Source organism: Trachypithecus francoisi, unplaced genomic scaffold (genome assembly GCF_009764315.1).
Source record: "Trachypithecus francoisi isolate TF-2019V2 unplaced genomic scaffold, Tfra_2.0 Lachesis_group13, whole genome shotgun sequence".
NCBI lineage: Eukaryota > Metazoa > Chordata > Mammalia > Primates > Cercopithecidae > Trachypithecus > Trachypithecus francoisi.
In genome coordinates this window covers 31,106,846-31,133,110 of record NW_022681458.1, presented here as the reverse complement: position 1 = coordinate 31,133,110, position 26,265 = coordinate 31,106,846, and the positions used below count along the sequence as shown (strand labels likewise).

The 26,265-nt window shown below is 35.5% G+C and overlaps 1 protein-coding gene across 7 annotated transcripts in view; it reads right to left on the bottom strand.

Annotated features, from left to right (window-relative positions):
- KANSL1L (KAT8 regulatory NSL complex subunit 1 like) overlaps window positions 1-26,265 on the bottom strand; it is a 140,545-nt gene that overhangs the window by 68,615 nt on the left and 45,665 nt on the right. For all 7 annotated transcript variants that reach the window (XM_033230426.1, XM_033230421.1, XM_033230422.1 and 4 more), the window contains exons 4-5: window positions 6,484-6,681; window positions 1,971-2,092 (exon numbers count right to left, since the gene is read on the bottom strand). In XM_033230426.1, the coding sequence (XP_033086317.1) occupies window positions 1,971-2,092; window positions 6,484-6,681 (320 nt within the window). The remainder of the gene's footprint in view (window positions 1-1,970; window positions 2,093-6,483; window positions 6,682-26,265) is intronic.

The following is a 26,265-nucleotide window of genomic DNA, read 5'->3' as shown; positions in this document are numbered from 1 at the left end:
ATTGACAGGAGGAAAGACAGTATTCAGTAGCTGATTTCAACTGCTAGTAGACAGAATTAAAAAAACGTAATTTAGCAACCATGGCCAATTTTCCATTTCTTTCATTTGGATCTACATATCTTTATGAGGTATCTTTTTCAAGTGTAACAGTTATTAAAAGCCAGTATTCAAACAACTACACACAATACCATTTTTATTACATAGTATTTTATTAAGTAGTTACATGTTTCACCAACCAGACTCAGTTATTCACAAGTGAAGACTTCTGTCTTCATATTTGTGTCCCTAGGACTTTGACTATGTGGCATACAATAAATAGTTATGCAATCAATGTTCTGCAAATGAATGACCAGAAATACAGTCAAGTATATTAAAATGAAAATTCACAAACACATGAACACACACAGGTAACTATGTGTGCAACCCTGTACTACTTGATTAGGTAAACAAAGTATTATCTAAAATGGGATTAGCCCCAAATCACAATGCTTACACCCCAATTTGATGTGTTTTATGGGTCAGCTTAAAATTCATTCAACTACATTCTGACTTTCCTAATTAGGATATGTTCTCATAAATGAAAAGATCATAGTTATCCCATACAATATGAGAGAACCTTTACTTTCAACATGTTTTATCACTGATATGAGGAAGGAATATAAAGTCGAGAAAAAATAAAGCAAAACCAATAGAACTGTTCCCATGATAGAACAATGGATACATAACTCAACATAAATAAAACAGTAAATTAAAGATTAGATGTTCAAAATAACCAATTAGAAATAAAAATCAAATGTCAGCTTTTTATTTATTATTATTTATTTATTTATTTTTTTGGAAAGAGTCTTGCTCTGTCGCCCAGGCTGGAGTGCAGTAGCGCTATCTTGGCTCACTGCAGCCTCCATCTCCCAGGTTCAAGTGATTCTTGTGCCTCAGGCTCTTGAGTAGCTGGGACTACAGGAGCGCACCACCACACCTGGCTAATTTTTTGTATTTTTAGTAGAGACGGGGTTTCTCCACGTTGGCCAGGCTGATCTCGAACTCCTGAGCTCACGTAATCTGCCCACCTCAGCTTTTTATTTTAAGACTTTGTTTATATCCACTAATCTCACAAAGAATTTGATGGCTACTTAGCATAATTTTCACCATGATATAAATTTTCATTTCATGCTATATTAGAAAGTTATTAAAATAATAAATTATATAATTTTAATACAAATATTTCCCAATATAAAATTACACTTAGTTCTCTATGGTAATCAAAGCAAAGAAGCCAACATTCCAATTTTACCTGAAAAAAATTAGACAACGCACACATAAAATGATATTCTATTAGTATGTCTTCTAATTTTATCTTCAAAAGGAAAAGTTCTAAGAGAAAAGGAAACAAAATAAAGTAGAACAAATGCTGTTCCCAAAAAAGGATTAGGATTCATAAAATATAAATTTTTGCTAATATAACACAGATAAATTGCTAATAATTATCGGAGTTATTAATTATAGTCAGATAAAAATTTACCTTATATAAAGCTAAAATACAAAATGATGAAAACTTAAGCTGAATCTAATGGGTGACACCTACCAATCTTCTGTGCCTAAACTATATCTAGGGTCTTTTTTCTTCAAAATGCATTGCAAGGACAGCATGGAGCTCAAGAATACAAAAGCTACAAAATGGAAGGTATCATAAATAAGGCAGTACTTCTACAGCAAATGTTATCACTGCTATTCTTTTTTTAAGAAACATTATGAAACTTCCCAGAAATCTTTCTCCCTCATTCCTAGATTTATCATTACCTTAATTGTGTAAATTTAATATTATCAAAAAATGTATCTATGGTATACTACTCTAGTAGTCCCTAATGTATTTTAAAAAGTAGCTATAATACTTAAAATGTCAAAACAAAATCAAAATAAGATAAAATAGGCAAAGTCAAATTTAAAAGCTAAGCTATCCCATTGATACCTACCTCCTGCAAATGCCATTAGCCAGACATTTATGGCTACAGGATTTGGAAGAGAGGGGTGATGAAGTTGGGGACAAGTTGAGAGGGGCAATCAAACTGTTGATGATCTCAGTCAACTGTGCACTCTGCAAGGAAACAGTCAACCTTTTACTACTGCTAAGCAAGAAATGTGAGTTAAAAGCTCACACGTATAGTGCCAATTAATGCTTAACATCTCATGACACACGTTTTTATTTCAGTAAACATTTTATTAGATAGACAATTTATACAACTGATTTTTCCATTTATTACAAATAAATCTATACTTTAATTACACATTCTTTTCCATATCCTTTTTTTATTATAGTTCCTTCATCTACCCATCCCATCATCTAACACATTTGAACCCAGCTAACAGCCTTTATATAATATTTCCCTTGAGGCACGAAAATTAATAATTAAAAATCACAAATACAATTTATTAAGTGCCTACTATGTGCCAGGCATTATATCAGGCACCACACATAGAATATTTCTAATCTTTACAACTAACCAGCAAAGAAGATAGTATTAGAGGTATTGACATTACTATTATTAATACCAGTACAGATGAGTAAATTCTAGCAAAGAAAAAAAGATTAAGTAGCTTGATCAAGGGCTATAAAGTTGGTATGAAACAGAACTAAGATTCAAATTCAGGCCTAAATCTAACAGCACACTGTTTCTCAATATTTTTCCTAATTCAAAAATATCAGGGTTTTTTTTTAGCACCTAAGATTTCACTGACATTTGTCCCAAACTTAAATATATGTAATAAATATTAAATTATTATAATATGTATAAATATTATACTCAAACGATCACAATTATAATAAGCAAAGGCCACATAAAAAGAAATAGTACATTTCTACAAAAGAATGACAACTGTTTTCATTACACCCGTAATTCATCATAGAAGAATTGGAAAATATACAGACATTTTAAAAATGAAAAGAGAGTCACCTGTAATCATACTTCAAAGAGAAAACCAGAGCTAACATTTAGGTATAGATTTCTCCCTCCAGACTAAGTTTCCTGAGTATATGTAAACATGAGTGTACATTCAACATGCACACATATACTTTTAATTAAATCAGGCTACATCAATTTTTTAAAACCTAGTTTTCCTACTTAATATAGTGTGATTAACTTTTTAAAACATGCAGACGTAGTTCAACATTTTCAATACTGCAAGATACTCTATTGTGAAATAAAGGGGTATATGGAATAATTAGTTTAGAATGCTTCATTTGTATGAAACTAATAACATGCTATTAGAAATGAGACTAAATAATATAACAAAGACTAATATTTTATCCCTTCAAAAAGTCTTTCATGAGAAAGACCTTGAAATGTTTTCATCACTTATTTTCAAGATAATATGCACCTAATGATGTCATTTTAAAAATTATTACTCAGTTTTTAGATTAAAGCTCATTTTTAAAATCACCAATAGAAATGGATTCTTCATCCATTTAGCAAGTAATCATTAGTTTAGTCACGCAAATAAATTCTGAAGTATCTCATATCATCTGACTGGAAACACTAAAACACTCCTGTGATTGTTCTACCTCCAAAAAACATCATCTAAAATCTTTTAAGCCACTGGAAGTCGCTAGTTGGATATATGTGAATAATGGACCAGGAAGGGGAAAATTACAATCCCTATCTTCACCCTAAGAATCAGCCTACTCTGGCCCAATAAAATCTCGCATACCTGAGTCATATGGGCAATACAGGGAATAGAAAAGTCACAGAGAAAATGTGAATAAGAAAAGTAAAATTAAGAGAAGCATAATTTGAACTCTGAAAACAAAAACTAATCAACTGTAAGTTAAAACACTAGCTACTCATAACAAGATTTATAATGTAAATACACCAGTAGCAAATTCATTTTAAATCACCTAAAGCAGAAGTCCCCAACTTCCGGGCTACTGATGGGTACCTGTCCATGGCCTGTTAGAAACCAGGCTGCACAGCAGGAGGTGGGCAGAGGGCCAGCAAGAGTTACCACCTGAGCTCCACCTCCTGTCAGACCACCCACAGCATTAGATTCTCATAGGAGCTCGAACCACATTGTGAAGTCCACGTGCAAGGGATCTAGGTTGCTGCTCCTTATAAGACTCTAATGACTGATGATCTGAGGTGGAACAGTTTCATCTCAAAACCATCCCCCCACCCCCACCCTGTGGAAAAATTGTCTTCCACAAAACCAGTCCCTCATGCCAAAAATGCTGCGAACAGCTGACCTAAAGTACTAAAAATAAGGTATTAATACTTTTCAATTTATGAACTATATATTATCTAACAATGTGAGCATGTATTAATACTATGAATCAATAAGTTATTTTTTAAATGATGGTCTACAACTCAATATTGCCTTTATATTTTAACTTCCAACTCTAACAAAACTACTTTAGTCAAGTTGAAAGATTATGAGTGAACAGTTATATATCAGTAGATTATCCTAAGAAAACCATGCATAATAATGGGCTTGCCATCCCTACCACTTAACTCACTCCTAGACTATCTTCTGCAACAAGTTTTTTTGTTTGTTTCAGATAGTGTCTAGTTCTGTCGTCCAGGTTAGAGTGCAGTGGTGCCATCTGGCTTTCTGCAATCTCTGCCACCTGGGCTCAAGTGATCCTTCTACCTCAGCCTTCTGAGTAGCTGGGACTACAGGTGTGTGCCACCAAGGCCAGCTAATTTTCGTATTTTTGGTAGAGACGGGGTCTCCCTGTGTTGCCCAGCCTGGTCTCAAACTCTTGGGTTCAAGTGATCTGCCCACCTTGGCCTCCCAAAGTGCTGGGATTACAGGCATGAGCTACCATGCCCGGCCAACAAGTATTTAAAAGCAACTTAAGCTTTTAAAACTTGGCCTATAAAAATCATTATTACCATATTTCAAGAACAAATGACTTGTTCATAGGCAAGTTATTAACAACCTCTACAAGGAATTGCTGCTGCCCTTTCTGAATCTTTTTCTTCTGCTCTCCTTACATGGAGCCATTACTGCTCTCACAACTCTTGGTTCCCTATGCTATCAAAGCCCCCTGACAGTTCATCAGCAATGAGACTTAAAATGCTACCCAGGGCCAGCTTCATGGGCATGCAACCTGTGCACCAGGCTGAGCGCAGATGGGGGCTATGCTTGCTTAGTGCTCTACTGTCACTGTCTTTAAATTCATAACTTTTTAACAAAGGGCTCCACAATTTCATTTTGAACTAGGATCCGCAAATTAGGCAGTTCTGATGTCATCTCAGGTCCAACCTAAAAAAACTGGGGATACCAAGGAGAAAGGAAAAAGTACAAGAAATCTTTTAGAAATGAAAATATCTTAGAATTAATTTAATCAGATTACAATTTCCAATGAATAAGTAGGGACCTAAAGATGGTGAAAGTAGATTTGACTGAGTAAGCAAATAAATTACTCTAGAATGTGAAACAACTAGGATCAAACTGAACTAGGATCAAAACAACTTGATCCTATTGAATGAGGGGAGGGAAAAGAAAGAGGAAAGTGGGAATATAGAAATATAACAAAAACTAATTTAAATCACTGCCTATATGGTCAAGTGCATTATAATTTGACATCAGATAATTACCAAACAGCTTTCTAAATTACAAAATATTCATAAGTGCCTTGATTATACATTCCAATTAAGAAAAACTCTGGGCAATTATAAATTTAACAAATACAGGGTGGAAGAAATTATACCATATTTTGGTTTACCAGGAACAAGACAGTAACCTGTATTTAGTTATTTCCTGGTATGTCAGAAAAACTCAGATGCAGGCAGGCATGAATCTGTATCATTTCCCAGAGAAACAATGTAATGATGCAACTATGGTGAAGAATGGCTCAGCCTTAAGGTAAAAAAGTCCTAGAAACCGAGTTTGTTTAAGAGCCACTAAAGTCTAAATCAAAATAAATTGTTCAATTTCCAAGGACAGATACAGGATATACTGGCCAGAATAATTAAGCTTGTGGAGTTATCCACAATAGAATTTAGATATCAAGGAAGGCTTTGGAATCAAAGTAATTGTTAGGAGCTTTTTTGACTTTCCATTTACATAATCATTTTTTATGAAGAAATACATATTCCAATATTATCTTTCACTAAAAATCTTGATCAATAAATTAGTCAAACACCAATTAAGACGTATTAACTGGTACCACTGTTCTCTCTCCTTGAAAAAAATCCAATGATAAACAATTTTGTTAGAAAAAAGATTTTCCAATCCCTGTAAAAATAAATTATCATCCTATAGCCATAACAATACCATTACTTTACATATCATATTTAATTTTAATTATATTGGTATTATAATGGAGACTAGTCATATGGCAAATATTTTAATTGTATTTAATGCCAAATGGCCTAGTTTAATAACCCATATGCCAGGAAGATACACATATAATGATGTTTATTTGAATAGTTTATAAAATCGATGAAAAGTCATTTCATACCACTGATATCCTTACTTTGACTTTACCTGTTTTTCGATGTTTCGAAGAAGTAAAGTAGGGCTGCTTGGTGACATTTCAAAATCTTGTTCCGGTACAGGATCTTGACACTCTTGGGGAACCTGAGGACTCCCTAGAATGTTTAGTGAAGCTGCTTGGTCTGCAAATTGCATTTGTTTTTTCAAAATGTCTTTTGGAAGTTGACATTCTTCTAGGACCACTATCCCCTAGATAAAAAACAATGAGAAAGTTGAAATGAAAACAAACTGATTATTAAACCACCTTTAATGCTACAATGCACTTGAATCTATGCTTCCTCTTATCCCTTGGAATTCAGAAAATATAAACTTGAAAGTATAGTTTAACTCTGTAAAGAACTGGCTGGTTTAAAACATGTGCAGCTAAAATAACATACATGGCTGATAGGCTGGACTTGTAAAATATTTTCTTAACTTAAATACGTGCAGTTTTCTTCTAATTGGTTTTAATTATTGGCATTAAAAGCGTGACATTAAAATAAAATTAAAGGTATATTATACACAGAATATGGACATTTCAGATTGAAATCCAGAATATTTCCTGATAGAATCGTCTGATATTTTGGTCACTAGCATTTCTATTTGTGCCTTACATTTGAGCACTCCCAATTTTATAAATTAAAATACCAAATTTACAAACATCCAAACAACAATCTAACTCTATCCTAACTCCTTTCAGAGCACCCTAAGGAGCCCTGCCCCTGTTGCTGTCAGCCAGCAACCAGGGATAGGATTGTACCACTGAGAAAGAGTACTCTCTAGGCCAAAGTTCCCACTGCTTTCAGGGTAGCTGTGTTAATAATAAAGACACAAGCTTTCAACTTTGACGGGGTATATTCTGAAATGTAAGGAACTAGGGGAATGAATAGGGATTAAGTTGTCTCTGTACTCCCTGCCTCCTACTCACAAACATACTTATTCCTCAACTGGTTTGCTCGGCTTTCTCCTCCATTCCCCAGCTTCCTCACTTCAACTGTTCTCAACTTTAGGTTCCTCAGAGGCAATGGAGACAACAGAGAAAGAGAAAAAAGGAGTGCAAAGGAATGATCTTAATGGTTTCATTAAGTCAGTTCTCATTGTAAAATTTCTTTCCTTCCTATCCCTTCTACCACCCTTCCTCCTGAAAATAATACAGTAATATATACTGTATAATATAATTATATAATATATTAATATATTAAACATACACAGATATTGTTATATATATACTGATATTACATATATTATATATTATATATACACACAGGTTTTACACATAAGATATAATATATATTTGAAAAATAATATATAGTATATATTTGAAATATAATATATATGTAATATATTTTCAAAATATATACAAAATATATTTCAAAAATACACATTTTTTCAAATAAAAATATACATTTTTTCAAATATATATTATATATTAGAAAAATGCTAATAAATTCCTATAGGCTAGTTGGAAAAGTATTACACTTCTCATGTGGCTAAAATACTATATTCTTGTAATAAAAAATAACTAACATATTAATATTAGTGTTCATTATTTCAAAAATGGAATGAATTAAATGATTGCTGTAGGCCATCTATATCATGTGTAAGCCTTATTTATAAGATGGAAATTGCCTATACGTAATAATGTGTTATATATGAGTTTCAGTTTGCACTATATAATTTAGAGAATATATCACTTTAGAATGCACATATTCAGTTATGGTATTATATGTGTATTTTATTATTTTGTAGCAACATTTTCTGTAAAAGTACTAAATGCACTTTTTAAAAAATCTATATTTTGAATAGTGCTAACATGCTGACTTTTCCAAGGAGAAGGGGATCCACTTGATCCCAATTACTGTTTTCTTAGAATGAACAAATATGGCTGTCAAGAAATCTGAAGAAACATGCTCAAAAGTTCTTATTTCGTTTGATATTTTAAAAATTAAATTAGATATAATAGATATGGTATCATCAATCTGAAAAACTCTTCAGAGTATCCATTCAAAATTTCTACAAGTCTCTCACTAGGTTTCTTCACAAGTACCTGCATGTAAAGAAACACAAGTTTCCACCTTATCAATTTAACTTCAGTTGTCTTTGGTTTGATTCCAGTTTATATTATGGGCCAGTCTGTATAGATTAGTCTGATTTCAGTCTGTATAGATTAGTCTGATTTCATAATCCATATTTATAAATCTGCATCTATGGGAAAATTCTATTCTGAATTTCAAAGTTCTATTTCCAAACCTTTAGAATACTACCTTTCTTTAAGTAGAAAGCCTGCTATAGTTAGTTTAATATAGAACTATATTTTTAAAATTCAACCAGGGAGGCAGGGCACGGTGATTTACGCCTGTAATCCCAGCACTTTGGGAGGCTGAGGCAGGTGGATCACTTGAGGCCAGGAGTTCAACACCAGCCTGGCCAACATAGCAAAACCCTGTCTCTACTAAAAGTACAAAAATTAGCCGGGCATCATGGCACACGCGTTTGGTCCCAGCTACGTGGGAGGCTGAGGCAAAAGAATTGCTTGAACCCAGGAGGCAGAGGTTGCAGTGAGCCAAGATCACACCACTGCACTCCAGCCTGGGTGACAGAGACTCTGTTTAAAAAAAAAAAAAAATTAGAATTCAATCAGGGAGACCTTCATAGTCAACTTCATAATCTGCTTCTTCTGCCATAAACTACTACCCTGCACAAAACTCTTGGAGTGTGAGGACAGTGGCCCATTCTGATCCACCACTGCCAAGAATGGAGAGGAAAGGGTTGAATATTTAATCCTCTGGGGACACAGCAGAGAGTTTCTGTTCTTAAAAAAAAAATCAGTAAAATGATATTCTCATACGTAAAACAACATAGATAAGAAAGACATGAAATATTTTTAGAAAAATGAGTTACAACAACTGAAACAAGTGAAAACTCTAGCATAAAATGAAAGCCAATCAACTGTTTCTGAGAAGACAACTCTTGACAACGCAGGGTTTTCACAGAGAAAATACTGTGTGAAAAAAAAAACTGCTTCAGCAACACCTCTATTATTCACATAAATTCACCAAAGTTAATTTTAAGTAAAATTTTAAATAAAAAATTTGAAATACACAAAAGGTACAATTTAAAATGTGGAAGCCCCTACTGCAGGATAACAAAAGAAATCTGAGAGAAACCATTTGATATAGCCAGTGTTCTCCCAAGAAAAATATTTCAATTTTTTTCTGAGTGTGAGAAGAATCTGTTGTCTTATTAGAAAGTTTAAAGTGGGGAGAAGAGGAAATACAGGAATCTGTAATATGTTGACAAAGCTGTCGCAAGAACCACCAAAGGATGTTGCTAATAACTGCTTTCTTCTCTAAAAATTTAAGCAAAGTTTAGACCATATGAAGAATTGGTAAAGGGGCAAATCATGTGTTTTCTGACTTAAGGCACAAACTAGCACTTATTTAAACAGGATATTTACAAAACAGCATCCCTCAATCTCTTTCATTTCCCTTTATCTCTAATTTAACTGAGAACAATTTTTTTTTTTTTTACATTTAAAATACATTAAACAGAAAGTTCTGTTTCAAGACAGTACTGGCCATCCTTCTCAATTTTTTTCTTACAATAACTCAAGAAGCTGTAAGAGCAAGGAAAGTGATGTTTTTCTTACATAATAACTTCTCAACTAAGCTGCATATAAATAAACAACAAAACACTTTAATTCCTAATAAATGTAATGAGAAACTACTAAAATAACCAAAACATTGTATTCTAATAGCATAATTTTGTGGCATTTTCCATAAAATAAACATAATGCTATTATTAAGGGAACAAAGGGCCAGATACACATTTATCCTGAATTAAGAAAAAGGTAAGGCCATATAAATTATTACAGGGAAGTTTAGACGGCTTTCCATAAAACAATTTATTCCAGTAGATGTTATATAAACATGCAATCAAACTTTCAAAAAAGTTTAACCAAGAAGTATACAGTACTGCTTAGAAAATAGAGAATATTAAAATAGCCTTTCTCAAGTTAAAGGATTATGAATCAGACTGTCTAGATTGAAATATAAATCTTATTCATCAATTTAACTGCAAACCCACTTTCCTGGAAATATCTAAACTGTTTTACACCTGACTCATTCTTAGAACTCTATTTGCTATAAAAAACATGTGTGAAATTATATCCTTTGAGGAAAACGATCAAAGAAGAGAGATTATGTGGTGATCTTGAAAGGACTGGGAAATTACTAAAACTGAAGGCTCCTGTAAAGATAACAGTGAACAATGAGAAAAAGTAACTAATGTAACATGAAACTTTCATCAGAAAACACTTAGTGAATGTGGTTCCCTCGAATCTCACAGAACTAGTAAGCCTAAGGTTTTATGTCTGTCCTTCTTCTACCTTCCTACAGATGCCACACCACTAATTCCTACAAGGTGTTAAACATACTTCATCACTTCCTAGCTTCTTTTCCTCTTCTTGTATAACACATACTTTCTGCTCCTTTAAATACCATACTGCTTTGTCATTCCTGAAAATGATCATGTTGTTTCACACCTTCAAACCTGTAAAAAATGCCTTTCTCTAGTTCCACTGATTCATCAAAAAATTACTATTCATCCCCCAAAGTCATACTGAGATGTCACTTTCTTCTCTTAATGTTTTCTCTGACCCTCTTACCCATAAGTATTCTCTCTATGGCACTCCAAATATCTTATAAAAACATGTATTCTACTTGAAGTATAATTTTTAAAAAACAGGTATTACTGAATATATTACATATACTGAAACGATTATATGTCTTATCTCCCTTACCAGAACATAAACTCATGATAGATGGAGCCTAAAATTTATTAATCTTTGTGGACGTGCAGACCCCAAGGTGGGGCTAGGCAAACTACATGGTTCAAGGACTCTGATCCCTTCCCTTCCCAGCTTTTTCTTTCAAGGCCTATCCCTATCAACCTTCAATATTAGATTATCTCCAGGATGTCTACAGTATGACCATATAGAATACTGTTTCCCACAAAAACAAATTTACAAATAAATATTTAGCAATATTCAGAATGCATAAGAACTCATTTGTATTGCTGATTCTTTGGGAAAACAGACCACAATGAACATTCCCACTTGGAAACGTACAGAACAAAAAATATATGTCAGCTATTGGTCTATATTAATGTTAACACTCTGCTGGACCAATATTGTGAGGGCGCATGGCTTAATTAGGCCTTGATTTGTGCTTCCTATTAAAGGATTCTTTCTATTCACTGTTCTCTATGGCTCCTGAATCAGCCAGCTTCTTTCTTTTATATTACCTTCCTTGGTAATATAAATTTAAAATTTATATTGGTAATAAAAATATAAATATAAAGCTTCTTTCTTTTCTATTACCTTCCTTGGCAATATCAGTAAATGTTTATGACTTCTTTAGGAACTGCAAAGCTCTTAACCTGCTTCTTGTTCATAGAAGGTTGGCGTCCTAAGGACTGGTTTAAGTTTTGGCCAGTAAAATGCTTTTTATAGGTCAAGCTTATAATTTCTTTGGTACAACTCACTCAGAAACTCAGAAGGCTTCCCATCTATCTGTTTTCAGGCCGTTCCATGTACTGACAATCACACCCACAGTTCTCTGATGCATTCTCAAAGGATATTTCTTTCACCCGCTAACCCCTGTACCTACCTATATATTCCTTCCTCCTGTCCCTCTTTCTCTGCTTCCTTGTGGGGGGTCTCATAAGCTATTAAGTTCTGATGGAAAATCCACATTCTTAATCTTCCTCCACTGCCCTAAGTGTAATTTTATCCAGCTCAAAGGTTTTGCAGAGAATGGTATCCTTAGTTTGATCTTTAGCTCCAAATCACTTTTGTCCTTTATTATTCAAAGGTTTTCTCAATCCTATCTCTTATCATATAAAGTGCAGAGAGAGGCAGTTTTGCTAACTTCATAAGGCCTTCAATTTCTAGAAACCTATTCCTTTTCATTCATGTTTTTAAACAGGTTTGAAAACGACCTAATTAGAAATTATCAATAAAAAGCATTATCACAAAGTAAAAGCCAATATAAAAGCCAATATACAGGACAAAGTCTAAGCAGAATATGGTCAAAGACAGAATTAGCAAATTAAAAGACAGTAAAGAATTCCTTGTGGTACAGAGAGACAAATGAGATTAAAACATTAAAGAGTGGTTAAGAGACATGAAAAATTTGTTTGAACCTCTCAACCTATGAGAATTTCACAAAAATGGAAGAGAAAAAAAAAGACAAACATGCATTATTTGGATAATAGTAGCAGAGAATATGCTAGAACTGAAGAAAGATGTAACACCTTGGACTAAACATGGACTCTGGGCTGGCTGCAGTAGCTCATACCTGTAATCCCAGCAATTTAAGAGGCTGAGGCAGGTGGATAGCTTGAGCCCAGGAGTTCGAGACCAGCCTGGGCAACGTGGCGAAACCCCATCCCCACCAAAAATACAAAAATTAGCCAGCTGCGGTGGTGCATTCTTGTAGTCCCAGCTACCCAGGAAGCTGAGGCGGGAGGATCACTTGAGCCTGGGAGGTCAAGGCTGCGGTGAGCCGTAATCATGCCACTGCACTCCAACCTGGGCAACAGAGCAAGACCCTGTCTCAAAAATATAAAAGAAATTAAAACAAACAAACGTGGACTCTGAAAAAAAAAAAAAAAAACATGTCTACACAAAGACTTATACATGAATATATACAGCAACATTATTCATAATAGCCAAAAACTAAAACAACCTAAATTCCCATGACCTAGGAAACAGATAAACAAATTATATATAGTACAATCCTACAATGGAATACTGCTCAACAATAAAAAAGAAAAAATTACTTATGCATACGGCAACACAGATGAACCTCAAAAGCATTATGCTAAGTGAAAGAGCAAAATAGAGATTACATGTTTTATTATTTGACTTATATGAAATGCTGGAAAAGGCAAAACTATAGCAATAGAACACAGATTAGTGGTTGCCAGAGAAAAGAGCCTGAAGGAAAGAGTCTGACTGCGAAGAGGAAGGAGTGAAATTTTTGAAGGTTATAGAAATGTCCTACATTATGATCATGATGATGGTTACAAGAGTAAATATTTGTCAAAATTCAGTGAACTGTACAGTTAAAAATGTGTACTCTGAGTACCAAGCAACATAAAGACAATCCTTTGATACCTGTTAGTAAGGATGTAGAACATCAACTAAACAAGAACATCTTAAAAATTACCAGATAGAAAAGACAGTACTCAAAAAAGAAAAACAATCACATTGACAGTAGACTCCTCAGTATCAAACAAAACAATAAAACAAATCTTTAAAGTGCTAAAGGAAAATAACTGTCAAACTAAAATTTAACACCAAACTGAAATACCATTTAAGAGTGAGGGTAAAATGAATATATTCTGAGATGTAAAAAGACACAAAGTTTAAGTGACCAGAGACCCAAATGTCAAAAACTCCTATCAATGCATGTCTCTTATTTCTACTTTATTTTTTAATTGACAAATAATAATTATACATATTTATGGTATATATAATGATATTTCAATACATATAATGTATAGTGATCAGATCAGGGTAATTAGCATATCCATCACCACAAATATTTATCACTTCTATGTGTTGGAACAGGAAGCACCAGGAATCTGTCTCCCCACCTAAACACCACCTGCATTGGCAGAATCTGTCTAATGTCATTATTTCAAAAATCTGGAGTTTACTGAAGACTTGCAAGTTCAAGGGGCAGGTTTGGACAGTAAACGTGCAGTAAATTTTTATCAATTTTAGCTCTTAGCACAATAGCAGCTACCAATCCCCACTCCTAGTCCCATGGCAGGCAGCCATTCATATATTTCGGAAGCAATCTACATACAGCCTGCATAAGCCAGGGTAGAGGAAGAGGACTCTGCTCTGCAAATATTAGGGATCTGTGTTCTGATCACTGATTGTAACCTTTGATCACAGAGGTACAGACAAAGAGGCAAACAACCATTGTTGTAGTACCTCCCTCCTTTTATTGCAATTCCCTCCCCCTCTGGCTGAAGGTCTTCCTGGGGATTTAAAGGGCCAGCACCCTTAAAACAAATAAATCCTCTCTTCATTTTTCTCTTTTCCCCTTTTGGGAGCCAGATATTAAAAGCAGGACATTTTAAAACAACTGCATCAATGGGGAAAATTAGAAAGCAACTGGGCATTTCCAAGAAAAGGTGCAGACTCAGAAAAAAATGAGATTTTAACTATACCCTTCAGGCTTATTCTTGCCACACCGACAACCAACAACAACAGAGAGAATCAAAATAATAAGCAAAAATGATTTTAAAAGTCCTGCAGAAAGAGAAAGAATCTGATTTCCAGAGTTAACACATTATTAGATTCAAATGTGCAGTTTTCGAAAACAAACAAACAAAAAGCATACAATGAAACAGGAAAAAAGGGAGCATTCAAAGGAAAAAAAAACAAACAGAAATTGTCCCTGAAAACAGGATGGAAGACCTATTAGACAAAGACTTTAAAACAACCGTTTTAAAGATGCTCAAAAGGCTAAAAAAAGGATGTGAAAAAAGTCAAGAAAAAGATGTTATGAACAAAATGCAAACATCAGTATGGAGATAGAAAACCTGAAAGGAAACCAAACAGAAATTCTAGAGCTGAAAAGTATAATAACTGAAATGAAAAATTTACTAGAGGTATTCAAAGGCAAATGTGAACAGGCAGGAAAAACACCAATGAACTTGAAGCCAGGACAGTAAAAATAATCAAGTGTAAAGCATAAAAAGAAAACAGATTAAAGAAAAGTGAACAAAGTGTAAGGGACAGTTGGAACACTAATAAGTGGCCCAACATATAAATGTGGGAGTTCCAGAAAAAGAAGAGAGAGGCAGAGAGAATATTTGAAGAAATTATGGCTAAAAACTTCCCAAATATGATGAAAGACATGATTACAAATATCAGAAGCTGAATGAGCTCCAAATAAGGTGAATCTAAAAGTACTATAAATAAACATTATAATCAAACTATTGAATGACAAAAAGAATCTTGAAAGTGGCAAGAGAGAAGCACAGGCAAGGGATCCTCCATAATACTATCAGTAGCCTCTTATGATAAACTTCGGAGGTCCAAAGGCAGTTAGGTCAATATATTCAAAGTAGAAAACAAACAAAATAACAACAACAACAACAAAAATCCTGGCCAACCCAAAATCCTATTATATTCGGGAAAATAATCCTTCAAAGGTTAAAAAAAAATTAAGACACTCTCAAGTAAACAAAAGCTGAGGGAGTCATTTACCACTAGACCTACTCTGCAGAAAATACTTAAGGAAGTCCTGCAAGGTTAGACCCAGATAGTAACTTAAAGCTGTTGATGAAATAAAAATCTCAATGAAGTTAAATACACTCATAATTATAACAGCCAGTATTATTGTAACAACAGTTTGTAACTCCTTGCTTTCTACATGATTTAAATAACTAGTACATTAAAAAATATATATTAGTTCCAAAGCTACGCTTGTGGTAACTTTGGTTTGTAACTCCACATTTTGTTTTCTACATAATTTAAGAAACTAATATATTTAAAATAATTATTAATTTATGCTTTAGGACACATTAGTATAAGGATATAATTTTGTGACATCAACAACCAAAAGAGGTGGGAACAAAGCTGTAAAGGAAATGAGTTTTTATATGTTACTAAAGTTAAACTGGAATAAATTAAAATTATAATGTAATAACTTTATGAGGTTAAATATAATCCCCATGGGCAACCACAAATAAAATATCTACTAAATATATACAAAAGGAAATAAGAAAGAAATTTAAACATTTCAGGTCAAAAAAAATCAGCTAAACACAACAGAAGACAATAGTTCAGGAAATGAAAAACAAAAAAAGGTGTAAGATATATAGAAAATAGTAAAATGACAGAAGTCTATCCTTCTTAGTAATTACATTAAGTGTAAATGGATTAAACTCTCCAAAACACAGAAATTAGAATAGATAAAAACACAGAATCCAACTCTATACTGTCTACAAGAGATTCAACTTAAGTCCAATGACACAAATAAGTTGAAAGTGGAAGGATTTTTTAAAATCATATGCAATATCAGACAAAAGAGACTGTAAATTAAAAAAAGTTACAAGAGATAAGGACATTATATATTAATAAGACTCAGTATAACAAGATAAAACAATCATAAACATTTATGAAACCATGCCACAAAGAGTTAAGAAAATCAGTCTAAATTCCTATGTTTATGGGATAACAGGTAAGAAAAGAAACAACTTGTTGAGATACTGAAACTCAAACTATAACCCAAGGAGTAAGAAGTCAATAACTAGCAAAAATTCTTGAGTTTGTAGGATAGCAGATAATTAAAGACATAACCCACTAAGACGCCAAAACTCTCTAACCTTGTGAGAACAAGAATAAACTTTAACAAAGTTAAAACATTACAGAATGACCTTACTGACATCACAGCCTAAATTTCCACTGCATGTTTCATATTAACTCCCCCGATGCAATCCATGAGTTAGCATGAAGCGATAACTGCACATGCCCAAGAACTTTCCAAAACTCTCCTTTCCTTCTACCAATCACCTGTTAATCCCAATATCTACCCCCAAATCTATTCTAATAAAAATGTTGCCATAAAAATAGCATGAGAGAGGGGAGGCAGAACAAGATGGCTGAATAGAAGACTCCAGCAATTGTACCCCCACTACCTCCCAACATAGGAACACCAAACTGAACACTAGCCACATAAAAGAGCATCTTTGTAAGAACTAAAAGTCAGCTTGGTTACCAGCTTGGCCACAGTGGGGTAAAGCACCAAGCATTTCTGGACCTACCCTGGTCCAGAAGGGAACCCACTGTCCTGAAGGGAGAGACTCAGGACTGGCAGCATTCACCAAAAGCTGAATGAAGAAGTCTTGGGCCTTTAGTAAACAGTGGCCATAGAGAGGCAGTACTTGCAGTGGCCCTGGGGCAGTGGTGGCCACGGGGAGGGACTGCTCTCCTTGAGGAAAGAGGAAGGAAGGGTAGGGAGGACTTTGTCTTGTGACTTGGGTGTCAGTTCAGCTGCAGTAGAATACAGCACCAGGTGGAGGCTCAAAATGGCATCTCTAGACCCACCTGGGGCTGGGGAGAACTTGCCACCCTTAAGGGAAGGACACAAGCCTGAGTGGATTTGCCACCTGCTGACGGTAGAACCTTTGGGCCTTGAGGAGACACAGACGATAGCCAGGTACTGGTCATTGTGGCCCTTAGGTGAGACCCGTGCTGTGCTGTCTTCGGATCTGACCCTGTGCAGTCCCAGTGGTCCTTGTGTCATGCCTCTCCTAGCTCCAAGCAGCTCAGTACAGAGGGTGAGACTATGTTTCCCTGGGGGAAAGTAAGGGAAGAGAACAAGAGTCTCTGACTGGTAATCCAGAGAATGCTTTTGGATCTTACCCAAGACTACTGAGGTAGTACCTCTATGGGTCTACAAAAGATGCAGCATTACTAAAGTTGGGGATATGACTGCAGTGACCAATGACTTAGATCACAACACCCAAGCCTGTTTGAATATCTGGAAAGCATTCTCAAGAAGGACTGGTACAAATTAGTGTACACTGCAAAGACTAATAAATACCTAACTTTTCAATGTCCAGACACAGATGAACATCTACGAGTATAAAGAACACCCAGGAACACATGGCATCATCAAATGGACTAAATAGGTCACCAAAGACCAATGCCAGAGAGACAGGGATATGTGATCTTTCAGACAGAGAACTGAAAATAGCTGTTTTGAGAAAGCTCAATGAAATCTAAGATAACATGAGAAGGAATTCAGAATCCTATCAGATAAATTTAATAAAGAAACTGAAACAGTTGAAAAGAAACAAGCAGAAATTCTGGAGCTGACAAATGCACTTGACATTCTGAAGACTGCATTAGATACAGTCTCTTAACAACAGGATTAACCAAAAAGAAGAAAATTAGTGAGCTTGAAGACAGGATATGTGAAAATATACCGTCAGAAGAGACAAAGGAAAAAAGAATAAAAAATAATAAAGCACACCTAGCAGATCCAAAAAATACCCTCAAAAGGGCAAACCTAAGATACTGGCCTTAAAGAGGAGGAAGAGAAAGAGATCAGTGTAGAAAATATATTCAAATGGATAATAACAAAGAACTTCCCAAATCTAGAGTAAGATATCAATATTCAAGTACAAGAAGGTTATAGGGCACCAAGAAAATTTAATCCAAAGAAAACTACCTCAAGTAGTTTTAATAATCAAATTCCCAAAGGGAAGGAATAAAGAAAGGATTCAAAAAGCAGCAAGAAAAGAAACAATATACAAAGGAGCTCCAATATGTCTGGTAGCAGACTTCTCAGTGGGAAACTTTACAGGTCAGGAGTGAGTGGCATGACATATTTAAAGTGTTGAAAGAAAAAAAACTTTTATCCTAGAATAGTATATCCAGCAAATATATCCTTCAAGATGAACTTTTCACTAAACTTAGAAAAAAATAGAGAAGATTCAAATAAAATTGGAAATAAAAAAGGAGACATTACAACTGATACAACAGAAATACTAAGGATTATAAGAGACTATTATGAAAAAGTATAAACCAACAAGTTGAACAATCTAAAATCAATAAACAAATCTCTTGAATCATATAGCCTAGCAAGACTGCATTATGAAAAAATAGAAAATTTTGGCTGGGCACGATGGCTCAAGCCTGTAATCCCAGCACTTTGGGAGGCCGAGACGGGCAGATCACGAAGTCAGGAGATCGAGACCATCCTGGTTAACATGGTGAAACCCCATCTCTACTAAAAATACGAAAAACTAGCCAGGCGAGGTGGCGGGCACCTGTAGTCCCAGCTACTCGGGAGGCTGAGGCAGGAGAATGGCGTAAACCCGGGAGGCGGAGCTTGCAGTGAGCCGAGATCGCGCCACTGCACTCCAGCCTGGGCGACAGGGCGAGACTCCGTCTCAAAAAAAAAATACAAAAAATACAAAAAATTAGCCAGGTGTGGTGGTGCATGCCTGTAATCCCAGTTACTCAGGAGGCTGAGGCAGGAGAATCACTTGAACCCTGGAGGCAGAGGTGGCAGTGAGTTGAGATCACGCCATTGTACTCCAGCCTGGGCAACCAGAGCGAAACTCTGTCTCCAAAAAAAAAAAAAAAAAAAAGGGTGGGTGCAGTGGCTTACACCTGTAATCCCAGCACTTTGGGAGGCCGAGGCGGGTGGATCACCTGAGGTCAGGAGTTCAAGACTAGCCTGACCAACATGGAGAAACCCTGTCTCTATTAAAAATACAAAATTAGCCAGGCGTGGTGGTAACATGCCAGTAATCCCAGCTACTCGGGAGGCTGAGGCAGGAGAATTGCTTGAAACGGGAGGCAAAGGTTGCACTGTGAGCTCAGATCGTGCCATTGCACTCCAGCCAGGGCAACAAGAAACTCCATCTCAAAAAACAAACAAACAAAAAGAAAAACACAAGAAAATACAGAAAATTTTAACAAACCAAAAATGAGTAAGGAGATTAAATCTCTAAAGTCTTCCATTATACCAAGCATAGTGGCTCACACCTGTAATCCCAGCTCTTTGGAAGGTCAAGGCAGGGAGATTGCTTGAGCTCAGGATTTTGAGTCCAGCCTGGGTATATGGCAAAACCCTATCTCTACAGGAAAAACAAAACTTAGCTACATGTGGTGGTGTGTGCCTGTGGTCCCAGTTACCAAACAGGCTGAGGTGGAAGGATTGCTTGAGCTGAGGAGGTTGAGGCTGCAGTGAAACAAAATTGTGCCACTCCACTCCAGGTTGGACAACAGAGCAAGGCCCTGTCTCAAGAGAGAAAAAAAAAAAAAAGGTCCTCTATTAAAGAAAAGCCCAGAGCCGGGCACAGTGTTTCATGCCTGTAATCCCAACACTTAGGGAGGACGAGGCAGGCAGATCACGAGGTCAAGAGATCAAGACCATCCTGGCCAACATGGTGAAACCCTAACATGGTGAAACCCCATCTCTACTAAAAATATAAAAATTAGCTGGGCATGGTGGCGTGCAACTGTAGTCACAGCTACTAGGGAGGCTGAGGCAGGAGAATCTCTTGAACCTGGGAGGCGGAGGTTGCAGTGAGCTGAGATCACACCACTGCACTCCAGCCTAGCGTCAGAGCGAGGCTCCATCTCGAAAAAAAAGGAAAAAAGAAAGAGAAGCCCAGTACCCAATGGCTTCACTGATGAATTTTACCAAACACTTAAAGAAGAAGTAACATCAATCCTACTCTAACTAGTCTGAAAAATAGAGGGGAAGGAAATACTTTCAAACTCATTCTACAAGGACAGTATTACTCTGATATTAAAACTAACCAAAACCACATTTTAAAAAAAGAGATAACTACAGCCAAATATCCCTGATTACATTGATGTGGAAGTCCTTAACAAAAAATTAGCACAAACCAAGTAACAACACATTAAAAATATCATTTGTCATAATCAAGTAGGATGCATCCCGGGCATGGAAAGATAGTTCAACATACGCAAATTAATCAATCTGATAGATCACATCAATGGAACGAAGGACAAAATCCGTATGGTCTTCTCAATTGATGCTGAAAAGGCTTTGAATAAAATTCAACATCCTTCATGATAAAAACCTTCAATAAATTGGGTATAAAGGAACTTACCTCAACACAATAAAAGCCATATATGACAGACCCACAGCTAGTATCTTAATGAATGTGAGAGAAAACTGAAATCTAGAACATAACAAGGATGCCCACTTTTACCACTGTCATTCAACATAATGCTGGAAGAGCATTAGACAAGAAAAAGAAATAGAAGGCATCCCTGAACAGCCAAAGAAATCCTAAGCACAAAGAACAAAGTATCTGCACCAGGCGACCCAACTTCAAACTATACTACAGGGCTACTGAAACCAAAACAGCATGGTACTCGAACAAGAACAGACACATGGACCAACAGAATAGCAAAGAGAACCCAGAAATGAGACCACACACCTACAGCTGTCTGATCTTCAACAAACCTGGAAAAAATAAGCACTGGGGAAAGAATTCCCTATTCAGTAAGTGGTACTGGCTGGGTACGGTGGCTCACACCTGTAATCCTAGCACTTTGGAAGGCTGAGGTGGGTGGATTGCCTGAGCTCAGGAGTTCGACACCAGCCTGGGCAACACAGTGAAATCCCATCTCTACTAAAATACAAAAAAAAAAAAAAATTAGCCAGGCATGGTACTGCGCACCTGTAGTCCCAGCTACTCAGGAGGCTGAGGCAGAAGAATTGCCTGAACCCGGAAGGCAGAGGTTGCAGTGAGCCAAGATTGCGCCACACTGCACTCCAGCCTGGGTGACAGAGTGAGACTCCGTCTCCAAAGAAAAAAAATAAAAATAAAACAGTGGTGCTGGGATAACTGGCAAGCCATATGCAAAGATTGAAACTGGACCCCTTCTTTATACCACATACAAAAATTAATTCAAGATGGATTAAAGCCTTAAGTGTAAAATCCAAAATTATAAAAATGCTGGAAGACAACCTAAGCAATATCATCCAGGACACAGGCGCAGGCAAAGATTTCATGACAAAGATGCCAAAAGCAATTGCAACAAAAGCAAAAATTGACAAATGTAAACTAACAGAGAGTTTCTGCACAGAGAAAGAAACTATCGACAGAGTAAACAGACAATCTAAAGAATGGGAGAAAATTTTTGCAAACTATGCATGTGACAAAGGTCTAATATTCAGCCTCTAAAAGGAACTTAAACAAATTTACAAGAAATAACCACATAAAAAAGTGGGCAAAGGACATGAAAAGACATTTTTCAAAAGACAACATACACGTGGCCAACAATCATATGCAAAAAAGCTCAACATCATTCATCACTGATCATTAGAGAAATGCAAATCAAAACCACAATGAGATACCATCTGACTCCAGTCAGATGGCTACTATTAAAAAGTCAAAAAAATAACAGATGTTGTCAAGATTGTGGAGAAAAAGGATTGTGCTGGAAAGACTGTCTATCCAGATGCAGAAGAATAAAACTAGACCCCCATTTCTTGCCATATACAAAAATCAAATCAAAATATATTAAAGACTTAAATCTAAGACCTCAAACTATGAAACTACTAAAAGAAAACATTGAAAAAACTCTCCAGGACATTGGACTGAGCAAAGACTTCTTAAGTAATACTCCACAAGCACAGGCAACCAAAGAAAAAATGGACAAATCAAGTTAACTCATGTTAAAAAAACATCATGTTAAAAAGCCTCTGCATAGCAAAAGAAATAATCAACAAAGTGAAGACACAACCCACAGAATAGGAAAAAATATTTGCAAACTATCTGTCTGACAAGGAGACAGTATTGGAGCTTGACTCTCCAGTCTCCTTGTCAGTCAACTTGCAATATAAAGCTTTTCTTCTTTCAAAAAACTCAGTGTCATAGTATTGGTTTCTAATGCATCAGGCAACATTTTCACGTCTAATAAGAAACAATCAAAACATATGAAGCAAAAACTGATGGAAATGCAAAGAAAAATCAATAATTCTACAATAATAGTTGGATTCTTCTATAACTCACTCTTGTTAAGGGACACAACAACTAGATGGAAGGTAAGTAAGGAAACAGACAAACTACACAATACACCAAATAGATTTAACAGATATCTAAATAACATTCTACCCAACAACAACCACATACAAATTTTTCTCAGGTGTACATGGAGCATTTTCCCAGATGGACCATATGTTAGGCCAAATATTGTATCTCAACAGATACAAAAAGAAAGATATAAAAAGTATCTTTTCCAACCACAATGAAATGAAGAAATCATTAACAGAAAACTGGAAAATGCACACATTTGTGTAAATTAACACACTTTAAAACAACCAATAGATCAAAGTAGAAAGCATAAGAACAATTAGAAAACAGTTAAAAATGAATGAAAATGAAAACAAAACACACCAAAATTTATGAGATGCAGTGAAGGCAGTGCTAAGGGGGGAGTTTATAGTTATAAATGCTTAACATTTAAAAAACAAAAAAGATCTCAAATTAACAACCTAATTTTACAAATTAAGAAACTAGAAAAAGAAGAACAATCTAAAGCAAAAGCTAGCAGACAAGAGGAAATAAAGATTAGAGTAGAGCTAAAACAAATATGAGGATAGAAAAACTAGAAGAATTATTGAAACTAAAAGTTGGTTCTTTGAAAGCATCAACAAAATCGACAAACCTTTAGCTAGGTGAACTAAGAAAACAAAGAAAAAAGACTAAAACTACTAAAATCAGAAATAAAGCTGGGGATGCTATTGCTGAATGTAAAGAAAGAAAACGGATGACAAGAGAGTATTATTAATAATAGTACACCAACAAATTAAATAACCTAGATTACATGAACAAATTCCTAGAAACACAACACAACAAGACTAAATCTCAAAGAAATAGAAAATTTGGGTCGGGTGTGGTGGCTCACGCCTGTAATGCCAGCACTTAGGGAGGCTGAGGCAGGTTGAACACCTGAGGTGAAGAGTTTGAGACCAGCCTGGATAACATGGTGAAACCCTGTCTCTACTAAAAATACAAAAATTAGCTGGATGTGGTGGCGGATGCCTGAAATCCCAGCTACTCAGGGGGCTGAGGCAGGAGAATCGCTTGAACCCAGGAGGCAGAGGTTGCAGTGAGCCAAGATCGTGCCATGGCATTCCAGCCTGGGCAACAAGAGCGAAACTCCATCTCAAAAGAAAAGAAAATTTGAATAGGCCTATATAACTAGTAAGGAAATTAAATTAGTAATCAAAAATCTCTTGACAAAGTAAAGCCCTGAATCTGATGACTTCAATGCTGAATTCTACTAAATTTTTAAAGAAGACCAAATAGCAATCCTTCTCAAACTTTTCCAAAAAAATCAAAGAGAAAGGAACATTTCTTAATTCATTCTGTGGGGACACCATTATCCTGATGCCAAAGCCAGGCAAAGACACCACAAGAAAATAAACTACAGATCAATATCCCTTGTACAGACTGATACAGAAGTGATCAACCAAAAATTAGGAAGCCAAATTCATCACTGTATTAACAGGATAATAATCCATGACCGAGTGAGATTTATTCCAAGTGAGATTTATTCTTAGAATGAAAGGATGGTTCAGTATTTTAACTAATCAATGTAATATACAACATTAACAGAATGAAGGAGAAAGAAAACCCTATCATCATTTTAATTGATGAAGAAAAGGCATTTGAAAAAATTGTACATCTTTTCATGATAAAAACAGTCAGCAAGGTAGGAATCGAAGAAAACTACCTAAACATAATAAAAGCTACATATGAAAACCTCCTGAATATCATACTCAAGGGCTAAAGACTGAACCATTTCTCCTCTAAGATCAGGAACAAGGCAAAAATGCTCACTTTCACCACTTCTATTCAACATAGTATTGGAAGTTCTAGACAAAGCAATTAAGCAAGAAAAAGAAATAAATGGCATCCAAATTGTAAAAGAAGAAGTTAAATTATTTGTTTTAAGATGATATAATCTTATATGTAGAAAACACTAAAAATTCCTTCAAAAATATGTTCGAATTAATAAATTAATTCAGCAAAGTAGCCAGATCACACAGAAGTCAGGTGCATTTCTATATACTAACAATGAACAATCTGTAAAGAAAGTCACAAAAACAATTATATTTACAAGAGAATCAAAAAGAATAAAACACTTCAGAATATAATAAATAACCAAGGAGTTGATAGACTTGTACAAACTACAAAACATTGCTGAAAGAAATTAAAGAAGATATAAATAAATGGAAACACAACCCACATTCATGGATTGAAAGACTTAATGTTGTTAAGATGTCAAAAATACTCAAAGCAATCTAGAGTTTCAGTGCATCCCTATCTAAATCTCCACGACTCTTTTTATAGACAGAAAAAACTTACCCTAAAGGTCATACAAAATCTCATGAGACCGCAAAGCCAACACAATATCAAAAAAAACAAAAACAAAAACAAACAAACAAACAAAAAACAAATCTAGAGTTGGGCTCGGTGGCTCACGCCTGTAATCCCAGCACTTTGGGAGGCTGAGGCAGGCAGATCACTTTGAGGCCAGGAGTTCAAGACTAGCCTGGCCAACACGGCGAAATCCCATCTCTACTAAAAATACAAAAATTAGCTGGGTATGGTGGCGCATGCCTGTAATCCCAGCTACTCAGGAGGCTGAGGCATGAAAATCACTTGAACCTGGAAGGTGGAGGTTGCAGTGAGCTGATGTCATGCCATTGCACTCCAGCCTTGGCAACATACTGAGACTCTATCTCAAAAATATATATAAACAAATAACAAATCTGGAAGACTCACATGTCCTGATTTCAAAAATTACTACAAAACTACAGAAATCAAAACAATGTGACACTGGCCAGGCATGGTGGCTCATGCTTATAATCCTAGCACTTTAGGAGGCTGAGGTGAGAGGATGGCTTGAACCCAGGAGTTTAAGACCAGCCTGGTCTTGAATATAGGGAAACTCTGTCTCTATTTAAAAAAGAAAAAGAAGAAAAGAAATTAAAAACCAAAAACAAAAAAACCCATGTGGTACTGGCATAAAGACAGACCTATATCCCAATGGGATAGAATAGACAACCCAGAAATAAATCCTAACATATATGGTCAAATGTTTTTTGACAAAGGTTCCAATCCAAGGCCATTCAATGGAAAAACAGTCTTTTCAACCAGGTAAAACTGAATATCTGAATGAAAACAAATGAAACTGGA